Source organism: Bufo bufo, chromosome 3 (assembly GCF_905171765.1).
Source record: "Bufo bufo chromosome 3, aBufBuf1.1, whole genome shotgun sequence".
In the NCBI taxonomy this organism is placed as follows: Eukaryota; Metazoa; Chordata; class Amphibia; order Anura; family Bufonidae; genus Bufo; species Bufo bufo.
Window position 1 is genome coordinate 600,086,008 of NC_053391.1, and position 17,808 is coordinate 600,103,815.

At 46.2% G+C, this 17,808-nt stretch overlaps 1 protein-coding gene across 1 annotated transcript in view; it reads left to right on the forward strand.

Moving 5' to 3' along the window:
• Nucleotides 1–289: 289 nt before the first annotated feature.
• The window catches only part of TFCP2 (transcription factor CP2), an 87,792-nt gene continuing 70,273 nt past the window's right edge, over nucleotides 290–17,808 (forward strand). Inside the window, exon 1 of the mRNA XM_040425923.1 lies at nucleotides 290–812. Coding sequence (XP_040281857.1) covers nucleotides 691–812 — 122 coding nt within the window. The 5' untranslated portion in view covers nucleotides 290–690. The remainder of the gene's footprint in view (nucleotides 813–17,808) is intronic.

A 17,808-nucleotide genomic window follows, 5' to 3' on the forward strand; every position in this document is an offset into this window, starting at 1 on the left:
AGCCTATCTGCAGGAGGTGCCACCCGTCCAGACCGCAGCAGCTGGGAATGTGCCCTTATGTAATAAGTCCCCGCACACACCGTCCACTTCCCGTGTGACACACGATGACGTCACGCCGCGAACTCCTTGGCTCGCACATGCTCCTAGCCGGCCAATCAGAGGCAAGTTCCGCCCACTCGCCGTCTTCCCCTCAGCTAGAGCGTCTGCCAGCCTATCGCGAGGGGAGTTCCTGACCTGCGCCTGATTGGTGGATCGCTGCCGAGTAGTAGGCGTGCTCTGTTGACGTCACGGTGTGCGTCGTGTCGGTTGCCGCAGCCGCTGCTCCTGCGTTGCCTCCATGTTGCCTTGTTGAGCCGCCTGTGTCCCGAGGGAAGCAGCGGACAGGAGCCCGCCCGTCCGCCGGTGCCCGGTACATGTTGACGAGCGCTGGGCACGCAGTGTACCGGGGAGGCTGGTTTCCAGGCACATTGCGGCTTTCCTTGTGATGCCTCCTCCGGCTCGTCTGTGTGTGCAGCGGTGAGGCTCAGCCCTGGCATGTCCTCGTCCAGCAGCCGTCATATCCTCTCGGCGGGCTCGGCTCCGTGTCTGTGTGGTTAGTGAGGACATTGCTGTAGCGCTGGTGTCTCCCCCTCCCCGAGGACTCCGCGGACTGTGACATTTCTGCTGACCCCCTCCCCTCCTCCTCCAAGCATGGCCTGGGCATTAAAGTTACCTCTGGCTGATGAAGTCATTGAATCCGGACTGGTGCAGGACTTCGATGCCAGTTTATCTGGGATTGGGCAAGAGTTGGGTGCTGGCGCCTACAGTATGAGGTAAATATATGTTACCAGGTCAGGCCGGTGTCTCTCCAGCATGGCGCTGGTGGGATTACCGGATTCTTGGCGCTCCTATAAAACCGCAAGATCGTTTCCTGTATAAAACTTCAAAAATGTTCTGTAATGGAAAAAGTGAAGCCATTGCTTCTAGGAACCAATCAGATTCTGGCTCTTATTTCAAGTCGCTGCTTGGACGATAAGCGCAATGACCTGATTGGCCGCTTAGAAGGAACCCGTAATTTTGAAAATGTATCCCAATGTGCAGGCAGCGGGAGGGGCCGGGGGATATAGCGTTTTGTCGAAAAAGGTTGAGCGTGACTTATAATGTATCCAACTCTGCGCATTCTGTCCTTAGGAGTCCAGTGGGCGGAGCTAATCCGTAATGTCTATGCACTCTCATACTGGGAAGGCTGCCAGTCAGTGTGTAAGGGCCGCCTCATATGTGTCAGTTGTGGCTGGGCGCCGAACACAGCTGATCTATGGGCACGTCACCGATCCGGCGTCTATCCACTGACAGCAGCGGACAGGAGAACTGAGCGCGCAGCGTTCTTGTGTCCGACGCTGTTTGATGTATGAGAACGATTCCGTAGAAAGCTATTGGGTCAGTTGTGGTGCAGCTCACCTCAGGGGTTTCCTACTTCACGCTGCAGAGGAACTGAGCCGGATCGCCGGACATATGTGAAGGAGGCCTTAGGGCTCATGCACACAAACGTGTTTTTTTTTTTTTTTTTCCTTCCTTTCTCTTTTCCGTTTTCTTGCGGCCCATATGCAGAACCATTCACTTAAAAATACGGAAATGACTCCGTGAGCATTCTGTCTCCGTATTTCCGTTTAGCAGAGATCCGTGAATTGAGGACCGCCAAACAAGGGTTGTGTGCGTTTAGGTGAGCAGTCCACCTGGTTGCACTTGGGCGGCATAGTCCTCCTCTGCTGTGCACATTGAGAGGAGCTCTTTACACCAAGTATGGGCCGACAGTGCTGTCATGTATAGCCGGACCTGCTGCGGCCCTGAAAAAAATGAGCAATAGGCATCAGGTATGAAGTTATTGTTTAGCCAAGGTGGGTACCTGCCCTTTATAACAGTGCCAAGAAGCTACGATTACTCAAAAGCCTCAGCAGTTGGCATTAGTTCCAGCACTGGGGCAGCGTATGAAGAGGAAATATCCGTATCCCATAATATACCTGCACAGATGGAGGAAGCAGCCTGTGCGCACCTTGTGGCGCTACTTGCATCCGGCCCGTTCTCTTGTAAACTGATGGGGCCGTTTTATACACCTTACAATTGCCATGTGGCATTGGTCCAGGTAGGTGATGCATCTAGACATTTTCGGTTGTTTTCCATTGATCTCTATGGAAGTTCTTATTGTTTGGCTCCTACAGTGAGTCTAAGCTGCTCATACAGATTTGTTAGGTCTCAATCTTAGCCGAGCATGCGTGTTTATTACGAGGTCAGGGCTATCTTGTGTTTTCTACCGTCTTCCGTTATCTTTCTCTATTGTTCTCGTACAGTTTAGTGCAGATATTGGGGTAGATGGATCAGACCCAGCACAAAGGAAAAAGCAGGGCCTACAGAAAACAATGCCATCAGTCAGGGAGGTGGGGGTCCTGCTCTGAGACCCCCTCTTTTCTCCAGAACGAGGCCCCTGAAGTAAAGGAGAGCACACCGTGCATACGCAGGTGCTCTCCATTCAGTTATGGGAGTACGAAAAATAGCTGAGTGAGCGCACTTGGCCATTTTCAGAAGCCCCATAGCGGTGAATGGAGAGCGTACTGCGCATGCGCTGCCGCATCTATGGGACTGCCCCGTTATGGGGGTTGTCCAGGGAGATTACAATTTTTTGAGGAAAAATAATAAAGGAAGCATTACTCGCCTCGCTGATCCGCCCCCAGTCCTTTGCTTGCATCCCCATTTCCCGATCCTGCCTCGACACACTGCAGAGTGATTGGTTGCTGACTGTTTCTTGCCATTTCTTGTGTTGAGCGGTCAATCTCTGTGCATACAAAATACGCACATTGTACGTAAGATTTGGAAAGTCTCATTAACTATGCTGGCTTGTACTGAATTACGCTGTGGACTCTCTGCACTAAAATCTGGATTTATAAACCACATGTATTCTGCACCGCACGGATATCCGCGCACGGCAGTGTAGTCAGTACCTGGTTTCCGCGCTAAATCTGTATTTATTTCTTCAGTATTTTGTTGCTGATTTGGTCCAGATCTCTGCATTGGAAAGGGTAAAATCTGCACCACTGGTGCCTGCATGGAGAATATGCGCCATGTACGTGAATTTTTTAGCACACTTAAGGCTACTTTCACGCCGGCGTTTTGGTTTCTGTTTGTGAGATCCGTTCAGGGCTCTCACAAGCGGTCCAAAATGGGTGAGTTTTGCCCTAATGCATTCTGAATGGAAAAGGATCCGCTCAGAATGCGCCAGTTTGCCTCCGATCAGTCTCCATTCTGCTCTGGAGGCTGCCTGCAGCGTTTTGGTGTCTCTCTGACGAAATTGAGCTAAACGGATCCGTTCTGACACACAATGTAAGTCAATGGGGACGGCTCCGTTTTCACTGACACAATATGGCACAATAGAAAATGGATCCGTCTTCCATTGACTTTCAATTGTGTTCAAGACGGATAATACGTGTTACAGAAAATACAAACGCATCCGTTCTGAACGGATGCAGACGTTTGTATTATCTGAACGGATCCGTCTGTGCAGATCCACGACGGATCCGCACCAAACGCGAGTGTGAAAGTAGCCTAATATGCACCATGTGTATGTACCCGTACACAGCGGTGGCTTCTGTTTCGGGGTGCCGCCACATACAGTTTTGTGTTCTGTATTTTTGAGGCACAAGTCTCCAGTAACGCCTGACTTGAGTTTGTTTCATGATGTCTTTTGTATGACATTTTTTTAATAGATACAAATCGGTGCAAACAACCGCCATGCATTTTTAAGCTGGACAAACTCTCCGGACAATGAGGGATAAAGACGTCGGACCCAGGGCACCTTGTTTAAAAAAAATAAAATAATACATTTTTGCATTGTCCATTGTATCCACTCCAGAGCCCACAGGTGTCTGCTTTTTATAGATCTGTTGGAAACAAATTGTGGCCCAGTTCTCCTGACATTCCTTCGGCCTGGGCCAGGCTTCCGTTACTTCATGGAGACGGTGACGTCATCGTTTCCACATGAGAGCGTATAACGTCTTATTAAAGGGTTTTACAGATCCCGAATAGATAGGGAGGGCACCAAGTGGATGGCATGAGCCGTAGCCCATATGCCTGGCATACACTGGTCATTATTCTCTATGTTCTGCCCGCGGTCCGCTGTCTGTGAGGCGCTCATCAGACTGTAATTAACGCGGGTGCTCGGCTCGTGCCCTAGAAAAATATTTGCAGTCAGAGGTTTCCCAGTTATTTGGGTGCTTCCCTCGTGTCGCGCTCCTGTCTGAATGATGGTGGTACAAATTTCGCAATGATCAACATGGGGGTGTTGCAGTAGTGCTGTGATTGGTATCTTGATTTTGCCGATTTTTTTTTTTTTTACTTTATTTTCTATTAAAGTAGCTTATATGCCGGCCCGCCCTATGATACATCACTGCAAACCTGGGGAAATCTGAGAGACGAGAAGCAGGGTGACGTCCAGGGAAAGCCTAAGACGGATGTAGTGACGGTGGGGAAGATTTGTGAAAGCTTTCTTAGGCCTCTTTCACACGTCGGTGAATTGTGGACTAGTGCTGTCCATGGTCTCCGCGGGCGGCTCACGTACCCATTGACTTTAATGTGTCTCGCACCTCAGTGGTGACACCACGGGAGCGTGCCCTACTTTGTCCATGATTACGGATCCCTCACACACTATAGCTCTGTGAAAACAGATGTTTGGTCTGGGGTTGACACAGATTGTTGATAGATGCCATTTTTCAGCCAAGCAGTGTCCATAGAATGAGTGACACATATGGGCCACGCAGACCGAAAACAGATGCTTCCTGGGCATCTTCACAGACGTGTGAAAGAGGGGATGCGCAGTTGTAATTAGAGTGCGCTGCCTCTACAAAGACGACGTGCAGGTAACTTTGAAGAGAAAGTAGCGCTTGTGCGGCGAGCACTGCGACCCTTTTAACCCGCCTATTCGGAGGGAAGGGAGGGTGCTGGGAGTCAGACCCCGCCAGTCTTTAATTGATGACAAATCCTGAGGATAGGTCCTCAGTATAAACCCACTGCACAACACCTTAACCATTCTTTCACACCTTCGGCCGGGTGTTCTGGTTTCTGGATGGCGGACAACGCCAGATAGCAGCAGGATCTCTGCTGGCCCCATTATAGTCAATGAGGTCCGGCGGGAAGGCGGTAGTATCCAGCGGTGATGGTATCTGCCTCAGATGTGAAACGTATAGTGCTTGGTTGTCTCCAGAAGTCTCATAGAGATAAATGGGGTGCTAGCACGCTTGCTCGACCACCACTCCATTCATACAGGGGGGAACAGGATCCATGTTCTTTTGATCGTAGGGGCCAGCGGTCACCTTTCTGCTATCCCATGGGAAAAAGATAAGTTTAAATCAGGATCTTCCATTCACAATAGGTGATTGTCAGAGCGTACCGGTATCTCTTCTTCCCTTGTACAATGACCTCTGCACAGGACACAGAACATGCCCAGGAAACTCTCCCATAGAAGTCAATGGGGTCCCCCTCCTGACCATTGTGTCTATGGCCCATGGGGCTGCCATAAAGCAATTTTTTTTATGCTGTTAAGAACAACTCAGGAAAGATGGCCGCCCCCATAATCATGTTCAGGAAATAGAATAAAAAAATCTGATCACAAAATAGAATTTAGATAAAAGGATAATTTTGGCACATTTCTATTTCCAAATGTTTGTATCAAGCAGCCATGGACAGTACTGACCAGAATGTGTATGACCTACATGCATTCCGAATCATGGCTCGTGTGTATGTGTGTATGTATATATATTAGGCAGCACTCCAGATTAGTGATGAGAAAGTGGGTGGTTTAGTCACCCATCTAGCTGAGCTCAGATAGACAAAGGCTCCAATGAGAGCTGAAACGTTGCTGCTAGATGGGTGAATAAACCATCCACTTTTCCATCACTAATCTGGAGTGCTGCCTTTTTTCCTCTATGTATCTGCTTTTCTCTTCTTTTTCTATATAGATATATATAGAGAGAGATAGATAGATATATATATTATGCATCCTAGCCCAAGATAGTTGGAAATTCCTGGAGTCTGCTCTGCCGCTTGTGGTATGGCCAAGGCCGTCTCCATTGAATCCAGCAAAGCTTTTCTTGTGTGTGTTCAGCTTTAAGAGGACTGGCTAGTAAAGGTTTTCTATCAGATAATGTCTGCTGTTTGTGGTGGCTGAACTACCCTTCCCCCAAGATAAGCGGCACCAGAAGTGTCTTGCAGCAGTTTGTCTCCCAAGCCTGCATAGGAGTACTGGTCACTATCAGGTCTTGCCACTTTCTTGCCGTGGGTATATGACGGGACGGGCTCGCCATGCTGTGTCTTGTCTTCTCTGGCGGCAGCTTCAGTCTTCAAGTTGCTTCATCTCCTTGCTAGTTTGTTTCCATAACAAACATGAAGAAATCAGAAGACGTCTTGGTTCTCAGTGTTTACAGTACAGATGTTCCTTCCTTGTCGTGCCAGTCATCGGGAACATTCAGACTTGTTACTCCGGTTAGACATTTGGGTGACATGTTGTTTGTTTTTGTTTTTTGTTTTTGTTTAAATTAGGTTTCTAGTAAAACATGTAAATCTGCTTTCTACATTTAAGGCCTCTTTCACACTTGCGTTGTTGGGATCCGGCATGCACTTCCGTTGCCGGAGGTGCCTGCCGGATCCGTAACAACGCAAGTGTACTGAAAGCATTTGAAGACGGAACCGTCTTCCAAATGCTTTCAGTGTTACTATGGCACCCAGGACGCTATTAAAGTCCTGGTTGCCATAGTAGGAGCGGGGAGCGGGGGAGCGGTATACTTACAGTCCGTGCGGCTCCCCGGGCGCTCCAGAATGACGTCAGAGCGCCCCATGCGCATGGATGACGTGATCCATGTGATCACGTGATCCATGCGCTTGGGGCGCCCTGACGTCACTCTGGAGCGCCCGGGGAGCCGCACGGACGGTAAGTACACTGCTCCCCTGCTCCCCACTACACTTTACCATGGCTGCCAGGACTTTAGCGTCCCGGCAGCCATGGTAACTATTCAGAAAAAGCTAAACGTCGGGTCCGGCAATGCGCCGAAACGACGTTTAGCTTAAGGCCGGATCCGGATCAATGCCTTTCAATGGGCATTGATCCCGGATCCGGCCTTGCGGCAAGTCTTCAGGATTTTTGGCCGGAGCAAAAAGCGCAGCATGCTGCGGTATTTTCTCCGGCCAAAAAACGTTCCGTACCGGAACTGAAGACATCCTGATGCATCCTGAACGGATTACTCTCCATTCAGAATGCATTAGGATAATCCTGATCAGTATTCTTCCGGCATAGAGTCCCGACGACGGAACTCTATGCCGGAAGACAATAACGCAAGTGTGAAAGAGCCCTTAGATAAATGGTGCAGACTTGGCATGATGTAGTGTCTGGAGTCTCTGCTGTTCCACTGACACCACAGCTCTCGCCTGTCGTCATGAAGCTTCATACAGTTTGGAGTGATAATTTACATTTATGTTGTCTTTTATTGTGTGTGAAGCTGTATTAGGGCTCATGCACACAAATATATTTTCCTTCCGTGTCCTTTTGCGCGGTTTTTTTCGGACCGTATTCAGAACCATTCATTTTAATGGGTCCGCAAAAAAAAAAGGAAGTTGCTCTGTTTCCGTATGTCTCTTCCGCATAAAATTAGAACATGTCCTATTGTCCGCATTACAGACAAGCGTAGTACTGTTCTATTAGGGGCCAGCTGTTCCTTTCTGCAAAATACGAAATGCACACTGACTTCATCCGTATTTTTTGCTGATCCGTTTTTTGCGGACAGCAAAATGCATACTGTCGTGTGCAATGAGCCCTTAATCTCGGATCTGTCTCCAGGGAAATCGCTGATAAACCACACACACTGTCTTGTAGGGCTAGCTCCGCTGAATTTAATGCTGCCTTTCACTTACAGATAAATTGCTTAATTCTGGAGAAAGTCATGCAAATGAGTAGTTAAGTGCGCCGAGGGTGGGCCCAAGCTACTCTGTGAACTCTTGCTCCTCCTGCTTCCTCCACCTTCCCCTCCCTCTTCTTGATTGACAGGACCAGGTTACTGCATAGTCATCTCGCCTGGCCCTGTCAATTAAAAATGAGAGATGGCAGCAAGGGTGCACAGAGTGGCATGGACCCGCCCTTGGTGCACTTGACTGCTGATTTGCATATAGATTTGAAGTACTTTTTCTCCAGAATGAAGCAATGGATCATGAAGTGAATGGTATCATTACATTCAGCAGATCTAGTCCTGCTTACGGTGTGCCTGGTTCATCGATGAATTTCCTGGTGACGCACTCAATTTTAGTATTGGTTGTGGGTCTGAATGGCTGGTTATCTCACTGGTGACACCCAGTTGTCAATTCATAAATAATCAGGAGGAATAACAGAGAAATGACACAAGGCAGAGTTCTAAGAAAAGCTTGCTCCAGAATTCTTATATTATGGAGAAGACTAGCATAGACTTGGACCATCAGCTAGTTTCCAGAGTAAATGCCATGTGCAGCACAGACTGCAGCTAGATGGGCTGGCAGTGACTCAGTAAGGTCCTGGTAGGTTGTCATAGGTATCTGGAGCCACCCTAACTGCAGTGCATCCCACAGATGCTGGAGGGTGCGAGGGGGAGGATCCATAGAGCAACCATGAGGATCAAGGTGGTCCCACAGATGTTCAATTGGGGTCAAGTCCAGGGAATTCGGGGGCCAGGGTAGTACTTGGAAGTCTTGGTCATGCTCTTCCAACCAATGTCAGACATTTCTAGCCATGTGACATGTAGCATTGTCTTGCTGGGAGATCCCATCCACCCAAGGGAAGACAATCGGCATGTATGGATGTACATGATCTGCAAGGATGGATTTGTACCCAAATTGGCTGAGAGTGCCTTCCACATGGATGAGAATGAAAACATTCCACAGATCATAATGCTGCCACCACCAGCTTGTGTTCTTCACAGGTATTTGTTCTGTGATGTTTCCCGTCCTACACGCCAACGATGAAGAAAACGTGAATCATCGGAAAAGGCAACCCTTTGCCAATTAGCTGAGGTCCAGTTCCCATACTGCTGCTAAAATTGAAGCCTTTTGTGCTGTTGTAACTTCAGAGCCCCGTACGCAGTAGAGTTCACAACGAGGGATCTGTATGCAGACAGCCTATCACACACCTTATATACCCACCAAGCCAGCTCACCTCACAAGCTACACACTGCCGACAGTGGAAGTGGCCATAATAATGTGACTCGACTGTGTAAAACTTGACATGTCAGGAGAGTTTTGTGATTGCATAGATGCTCCACAGTCTGCCATATACTGCTAATCAAAAAAACGGCCATCTGTAAATGACTTCTTCACGGTTTGAGTTGTGAAGGACATTGTTTTGGATCATGATGCCAGAAGTTAACAACATATTTCTGCTCGTTCTCTGCCTTATCAGGGACCTAGGCTGGACTTCACCTGGTTGGAGGTTGCACATCTGTTGTCTGACATGAACAGGTTTCCTAGTGTTTCCCAGTATTGCATCAATGACCAAAAATATGTCCGGATCTAGTTTTTCAGCTAGCCTTTTGTGTTACAGGAAAAGTCTGGCAGAAATCTGACATTTTGCATTACAAGAATCACTAGTGTGTGCCTGCCTGATCACTTATCACTGCTGCTCCAAAAAGACATCAGTGTCTAATTGGTGGGGGTCCGACTCACGGCACCCCTGACGATCAGCTGGTGGAGGTGGCTGCAGCACTTGGGAAAGAGCTGAAGCCTTTTCTTCTGATTATCACGTCACATCTATCAGTCTTTATGCAGCCAAGTCCTATTCTAGTAGATGGGAATGAGCTGCAATACCGAGCACAGCCACTATACAATGTACGGCGCTGTGCATGAAATACAAAAGTGGCCGCAGCACTCATCTAAGTTCTACAGCGCCTTCCAATAGCTGAGCTGCAGGGGTGCCAGGAGTCTGACCTCCTGTGGTCAGATATTGATGACCTACCTAAGGATATTTAATTCTAGGAAAACTCCTATTGCTTCATTCTATGTTGGCATATAATTGCTGAACATGATATATGGTGTATGCCTGAGGTGTTCAGATGACGTCATGGAGCGGTTTCATATCTACTTTGTTGGTTTTGCAGCCTTTAATACTGTGTGCTTACACAAAGCCAGCAGTTGTCTCAAATGGGCACCAGGGCAAACAGCATTGTTTTGACACAGGATCATTCAGGTCCTTTTGGCATTGAATCCCTTCATTCATTGTACTTCAGGACGGTGCCAGGATATGCGGGATTTTGCCGTTTCAGAATCAAAAGTATTTGCCTGGCATCTGGTGGTGGACATGCCATACCGTAGTGATGGATGGAGAGATTGCGTACAGACTTGAAGATCAGAAGTCAAATGCTCCTCTTTGTTCTTGGGATTGGTGGTTGTTACTTTGTGTGTAAAGTTGTTTTAAAGGTAATCCTCGCTGCTCAACACATTGGCTATATGACTAGTCCGCAGACTAGATGCCTCCTTAGAAATGCTTGAGTAACACTTTCCATTAGTTTACAACACGTGCATGACGTAGCTTTGGGTGCACAAGTTATACCAGTTGTGTTGCTTGTACGCGAAGTAGATGTTGGACCAGGGCAGTCGTGTGACTTAAGCTGGCTGTACACATTAGCTTAAAGGGAACCTGTCATGTGGATATTTGATTACAATCTAACTAATTATATACAATCATTAACCCCTTAAGGACTCAGCCCTATTTCACCTTAAAGAGGACCTTTCACTAGAATAAAAAATGTAAACTAAGTATACAGACATGGAGAGCGGCGCCCAGAGATCTCCCTGCACTTACTATTATCCCTGGGCGCCGCTCCGTTCTCCCGGTATAGGCTCCGGTAGCTTCATATGTTCGGCTCCACCCAGTTGAGCCTGCCGGCGTCTCCTTCTCCCATGCTGTAGCGCTGGCCAATCGCAGCGTTCAGCTCATAGCCTGAGAGTTTTTTTTTTCTCTCAGGCTGAGCTGAGCGCTGCGATTGGCCAGCGCTACAGCCTGGGAGAAAGAGACGCCGGCAGGCTCAACTGGGTGAAGCCGAACATATGAAGCTACCGGAGCCTATACCGGGAGAACGGAGCGGCGCCCAGGGATAATAGTAAGTGCAGGGAGATCCCTGGGTGCCGCTCTACATGTCTGTATACTTAGTTTATATTTTTTATTCTAGTGAAAGGTCCTCTTTAAGGACTTGGCCATTTTTTGCAAATCTGACCAGTGTCACTTTATGTGGTGATAACTTTAAAACACTTTTACTTATCCAGGCCATTCTGAGATTTTTTATTTTTTTTTGTCACATATTGTATCATAACACTGGTAAAATAGAGTCAAAAAAATTCATTTTTATTTATAAAAAAAATACCAAGTTTACCAAAATTTTGGAAACATTTGCAAATTTCCAAGTTTCAATTTCTCTCCTTCTATAATACATCCAAAAATAGCTATTAGTTTACATTCCCCATATGTCTTTGTTTGGCTCATTTTGGGAATGGCATTTTTATTTTATTTTTGGTTACGTTACAAGGCTAAGTTTAGATGCAAATCTTGAAAATTTTCAAAAACCCACTTTTTAGGGACCAGTTCAGGTCTGAAGTCACTTTGTGAGGCTTACATAATAGAAACCACCCAAAAGTGACCCAATTCTAGAAACTACACCTCTCAAGGTATTCAAAACTGATTTTACAAACATTATTAACCCTTTAGGTGTTCCCCAAGAGTTGATGGCAAATGGAGATGAAATTTCAGAATTTAAATTTTTTGCCAAATTTTCCATTTTTTTTTTCACTAACAAAGCAGGGGTTAACAGCCAAACAAAACTCTATTTATTGCCCTGACTCTGCGGTTTACAGAAACAGCCGATATGTGGTCGTACACCACTGTACGGCCCCACGTCAGGGCGTAGAGGTAAAGGAACTCCATCTGGTTTTTGGAAGGCAGATTTCGCTGGACTGGTTTATTTACACCATGTCCCATTAAAAGCCCCCTGATGCACCCCTAGAGTAGAAACTCCAAAAACGTGACCCCATTTTGGAAACTACGGGATAAGGTGGCAGTTTTTTGGTACTATTTTAGGGTACATATGATTTTTGGTTGCTCTATATTACACTTTTTGTGAAGCAAAGTAACAAAAAATCTCAATTTGCCATTGACTCTTGTGGAACACTTAAAGGGTTAACAAAGTTTGTAAAATCAGTTTTGAATACCTTGAGGGGTGTAGTTTCTTAAATGGGGTCACTTTTTGGAGTTTCTACTCTAGGGGTGCATCAGGAGGGGCTTCAAATGGGACATTGTGTCAAAAAACAAGTCCAGCAAAAACTGCCTTACAAAATCCATATGGCATTCCTTTCCTTCTGCGCCCTGCCGTGTGCCCGTACAGAGGTTTACGACCACATATGGGGTGTTTCTGTAAACTAAAGAAACAGGACAATAAATATTGAGTTTTGTTTGGCTGTCAACCCTTGCTTTGTTACGGGAAAAAATGGATTAAAATGGAAAATTTGCCCAAAAATACCTGTTTTGGCACAGTTTTTATTTTTTATTATTTACAACGTTCATCTGACAGATTAGATCATCAAATTTTTATAGAGCAGGTTGTTACGGACGCAGGGATACCTAAAATGTTTACTTTTTTAAATTTAAGTTTACACTAATATCCTTTTTGAAACCCCAAAAACTTTTTTTAGTGTCTCCATAGTCTGAGAGCCAGATCGCGCACCCGCCCCCCACACTGCCGCCCGCCTTCCGCAATCCTCCCCCCCCGCAGGCACAAAAACACAGAGGGGGGGTGTTAACTTTCAAAAATATAGGCACTTTGAGGTTCTGATCCCTGCGGTCACGGACCACAGGGATCAGAAACTTGTATAAGCGCTAAAAAACGCAGGTCTGAAATGACCTGCGGTTTGTAGCGATCGGCAATGCGGGGGGGGGGGGGCCCTAGGCATTGTCACAGGGTGCCTGCTGAATGATTTCAACAGGCACCCTGTTCCGATCACTGTCACCCTGGGTCCTTAAGGACTCGGGAAACAGGGCGTACCGGTACATCCTAAGTCCTTAAGGGGTTAAAGGGAACCTGTCACCGGGATTTTGTGTATAGAGCTGAGGACATGGGTTGCTAGATGGCCGCTAGCACATCCGCAATACCCAGTCCCCATAGCTCTGTGTGCTTTTATTGTGTAAAAAAAACAATTTGATGCAAATTAACATAAGTCATATTTTACTTGTGTGACCAGAGAAGTCATATTTTCAAGCTCTGACTCATCTCATGTTAATTTGCATATGTATCAAATCTGTTTTTATACACAATAAAAGCACACAGAGCTATGGGGACTGGGTATTGCGGATGTGCTAGTGGCCATCTAGAAACCCATGTCCTCAGCTCTATACCCAAAATTCCTGTGACGTGTTCCCTTTAACTACTAAAAAGTACTTAGATGTATTCACTTACTGGTGTGACAGAAGGTTACCTCATAATATACACACAAAGATGCTGCATGCTAATGAGCTGATGTGAGTCCAGCGTGTGTGTTTTTTTTATTTTTTTTATTCAGAGCTATAGCCACTCCCCTGCCCACCTGCTGCTGATTCATATGGAAAATAACTGTCATTCAGCAGCAGGTGGGCGGGGAGAGTCAGGAGCTCATGAATATTCATGACTCATCATTATCAGCTGGAGCTTTTCAATACAAGATGTTGGCAGATTGACTGGGTCAATTAAAGAAAGTGACCCAGCATTTTGCTAAGAGAATCAGTCACTTATTTATGTTGCCCTTAGTTAGGACACCATAAAACTGGTGACAGGTTCCCTTTAAGGTGTTTTTTTTTTTGGGTGTAGAGTATTGCTGGCTTCTCCTCAGCATAGGTTATCAATATCTGATTGGTGCAGGTTTGACTGCCGGCACACCCACCAATCTGCTATTTTGTAGAGGCTGTGTCGCTCCAGTAAATGATGAGGCCCCCCCCCCCCTCACAGCTTACCAAGCGCATTGTATAGTGGCTGAGCTTGGTAATGCAGCCCAGACCCAATCACTTGATTGGCATTGAGCTGCACGTAGGCCGTGTGACCAATCCAATATTGATGACCTATCTTGAAGATAGGTCGACAGTATTTTACTCCTGGAAAACCCTTTTAGGCTCAGTTCACACCTGAGCGTTTTACAGCGCGTTCCTACGCGCTGTAAAACGCTCAACAAGGAGAAACCAATGCTTCCCTATGGGAATGGTTCTCACCTGGGCGTTTTACAGCGCGTACGATCGCGCTGTAAAACGCCCGACGCTCACACAAGTACAGGAGCGTTTTTTTGGGCGCTTGTCGCGCGTTCCCGTACATAGACTTTCGGTAACGCGCGACACTGTGTGCACACTTGTCTCTGTATGCGCGCTTGTAAACGTCCGTACCAGAGCGCTCCTTTCAGAACGCTCAGGTGTGAACTGAGCCTAAATATTGGTTGAACCTGCCAATTTCGGCATGACCGACCAAGCATGCATGTGTATGTAGGGGCATCAGGAGGAATAGTTGACAGCTGACGAGTGTAAGCCAAAGGCCATCTAAGGCATATGACCTCCTTAAAGCTCAGTTTTGCCCACTTGTGTGTTAAATGGTTTGTGCAGCCTGTTAGTATTGATGACCTATCTTTATGTGAATGATGGGGGGGGGTGGGGCTGGTTGTTGGACCCCCATCAATCAGATATTGATGACTTCTCCTGAGGATAGGTCATCAATGCAAACTGGCTGCACGACCCCTTTAAGTGTTAGTAAAGCAGAGGAAATTTGCCTCAAACCGTACTAGAGGCACATCGTTTATGACCCTTCTAGCTAGGACTGCACCCTCTGACATAGGCTTCATTAATTAGCTTGAATTCTTCGCCGTGGACTGCATGTTGCTGAGAGATGTTACATGCAGTAAGGAATGCAAAGCTTTCCTTCTCAAATCCACAGTAGCTTAGTCCAGACTGTCTTACAATAACAGAGGCTGCGGGTGAAAGCTTCCTGAGGCGAACCAGTCTGCTTTATCAGCTAAATGACCGGCGTGGATGTCTTTACTGGAAGGCCCGTACCGTCTGATGTGTTGGTGCCAATGTCTGTGTGCAGTGTTGGCAGGATTCGGCTGCTGACCCGGAGTCATCTAGAGATGCAAGTGACTCCACCTTCTCCTCCATACCAGGTGGAAGTAAGCATGATGTGTCTTTCATCTGCTGCATTGTGTCCTTGGCTGACCACTGCGTCTACGGTCCTCAGCGTTGCTTGTTTCTTTGTGCTGAGAAATACAAGCAGATACTTATCCATCATGTTATACCATCAGGGAGGTGTCTGATTGGCTCCAAATTTACTCTGCAGCAAGACAACAATCCGAAACATTTGACCAATATCATTATGAACAAGGACTCCTAGTTCTTCTTTACACTCACATCAAAGTGATGATTTGGCCCCAACAGAAGTGGCGGGGACCCAATGGTTGCCATGGCAGCCCCAAGCCATTCCAAGGCCTTGGAGCCTGGCATGTAGGGAGGCCTATGAGGGCCAGCCCCCCAGGCTGGGTCTCATAGGCAAACTATCAGTGTATTACACTGTGTAATACACTGATAGTCAATGCAGTACAATACAGATGTATTGTGCTACATTGAAACAGGGATCAGACCCTGTAATGTTAAAGTCCCATAGTGGGACAAAAAGTAAAGTGAGAAAAGAAGTTGAAAAATAAAGATAAAAAAAAAAAAAATCTAATGTTTCAAGTAAAAAAAGTGTCCTTTTCCCAAAATGAAGTTAAAAAAAATTGTAAGAAATAGGGATAAAGAGAAAAGTAGACATATTAGGTATCGACCGGGTCTATAAAAATATCACTTTACCTAACCCCTCAGGTGAACACCGTCAAAAAAAAAACTGTGCTAAAAACCTTACATCACTAAAAGTGCAGCACCAAGCGATCAAAGACGTATGCCCCCCAGAATAGTACCAATCTAAGTCACCTCATCCCGCAAAAAATTAGCCCCTACCTAAGACAATCGCCCAAAAAAAAAAAAAAACTATGGCTCTCAGACTATCAAGACACTAAAACATTTTTTTTTGTTTCAAAAATGCTTTTATTCTGTTAAATGTAAAAAAAAAAATAAACAAAAGTAGACACATTAGGTATTGCCACGTCCGTAACGACCTGATCTATAAAAATATCACATGACCTAACCCCTCAGGTGAACACCGTAAAAAAAAAAAAAAAACTTTGTCAAAAGTCATTTGTCACCTTACATCACAAAAAGTGTAATAGCAAGCGATCAAAAAGCCATATGCACCTCAAAATAGTGCAAATCAAGCCGTCATCCCGCAAAAATGATACCCTGCCTAAGACAATCGCCCAAAGAATAAAAAAAACTGTGGAGACACTAAGGCCTCTTTCACACTTGCGTTGTTGGGATCCGGCATGCACTTCCGTTGCCGGAGGTGCCCGCCGGATCCGGAAAAACGCAAGTGTACTGAAAGCATTTGAAGACGGAACCGTCTTCCAAATGCGTTCAGTGTTACTATGGCACCCAGGACGCTATTAAAGTCCTGGTTGCCATAGTAGGAGCGGGGGAGCGGTATACTTACAGTCCGTGCGGCTCCCGGGGCGCTCCAGAATGACGTCAGAGCGCCCCATGCGCATGGATGACGTGATCCATGCGATCATGTGATCCATGGCCTTGGGGCGCCCTGACATCACTCTGGAGCGCCCGGGGAGCCGCACGGACGGTAAGTATACTGCTTCCCCGCTACACTTTACCATGGCTGCCAGGACTTTAGCGTCCCGGCAGCCATGGTAACCATTCAGAAAAAGCTAAATGTCGGCTCCGGCAATGCGCCGAAACGACGTTTAGCTTAAGGCCGGATCTGGATCAATGCATTCCAATGGGCATTCATTCCGGATCCGGCCTTGCGGCAAGTGTTCCGGATTTTTGGCCGGAGCAAAAAGCGCAGCATGCTGCGGTATTTTCTCCGGCCAATAAACGTTCCGTTCCGGAACTGAAGACATCCTGATGCATCCTGAACGGATTTCTCTCCATTCAGAATGCATTAGGATAAAACTGATCAGGATTCTTCCGGCATAGAGCCCCGACGACGGAACTCTATGCCGGAAGACAAGAACGCAGGTGTGAAAGAGCCCTTAAACATGTTTTTTTTCTTCTTTGTTTTAAAAATGCTGTTATTGTGTAAAACTTAAATAAATAAAAAAAAAGTAGACATAATAGGTATCGCCGCGTCCGTAAGAACCTGCTGTATACAAATGTCACATGACTTAACCCCTGAGGTGGACACTGTAAAAATAAAAAAATAAAAACGGTGCCAAAAAAAAGCAATTTTTGTCATCTTACATCACAAAAATTGCAACACCAAGCGATCAAATAGTTGTATGCCCCCCAAAATAGTACAAATAAAAGTCATCTCGTCCTGCAAAAAATGATACCCTACATAAGACAGTCGGCCAAAAAAAAAACAATGGCTTTCAGAATATGGAGATACAAAAAAATTATTTTTTTCAAAAATGCTTTATTATGTAAAACTGAAACAAACAACCCAAAAAAGGGTCATATTTGGTATTGCCGCGTTCGTAACAACCTGCTCTATAAAAATACCACGTGATCTAACCTGTCATATGAACACTGTAAATAACAAAAAAATAAAAACTGTGCCAAAACCTTGCCTCACAAAAAGTGTAATCTAGAGCAACCAAAAATCATATGTACCCTAAAATAGTACCAACAAAACTGCCACCCTATCCCGTAGTTTCCAAAATTGGGTAAATTTTGGG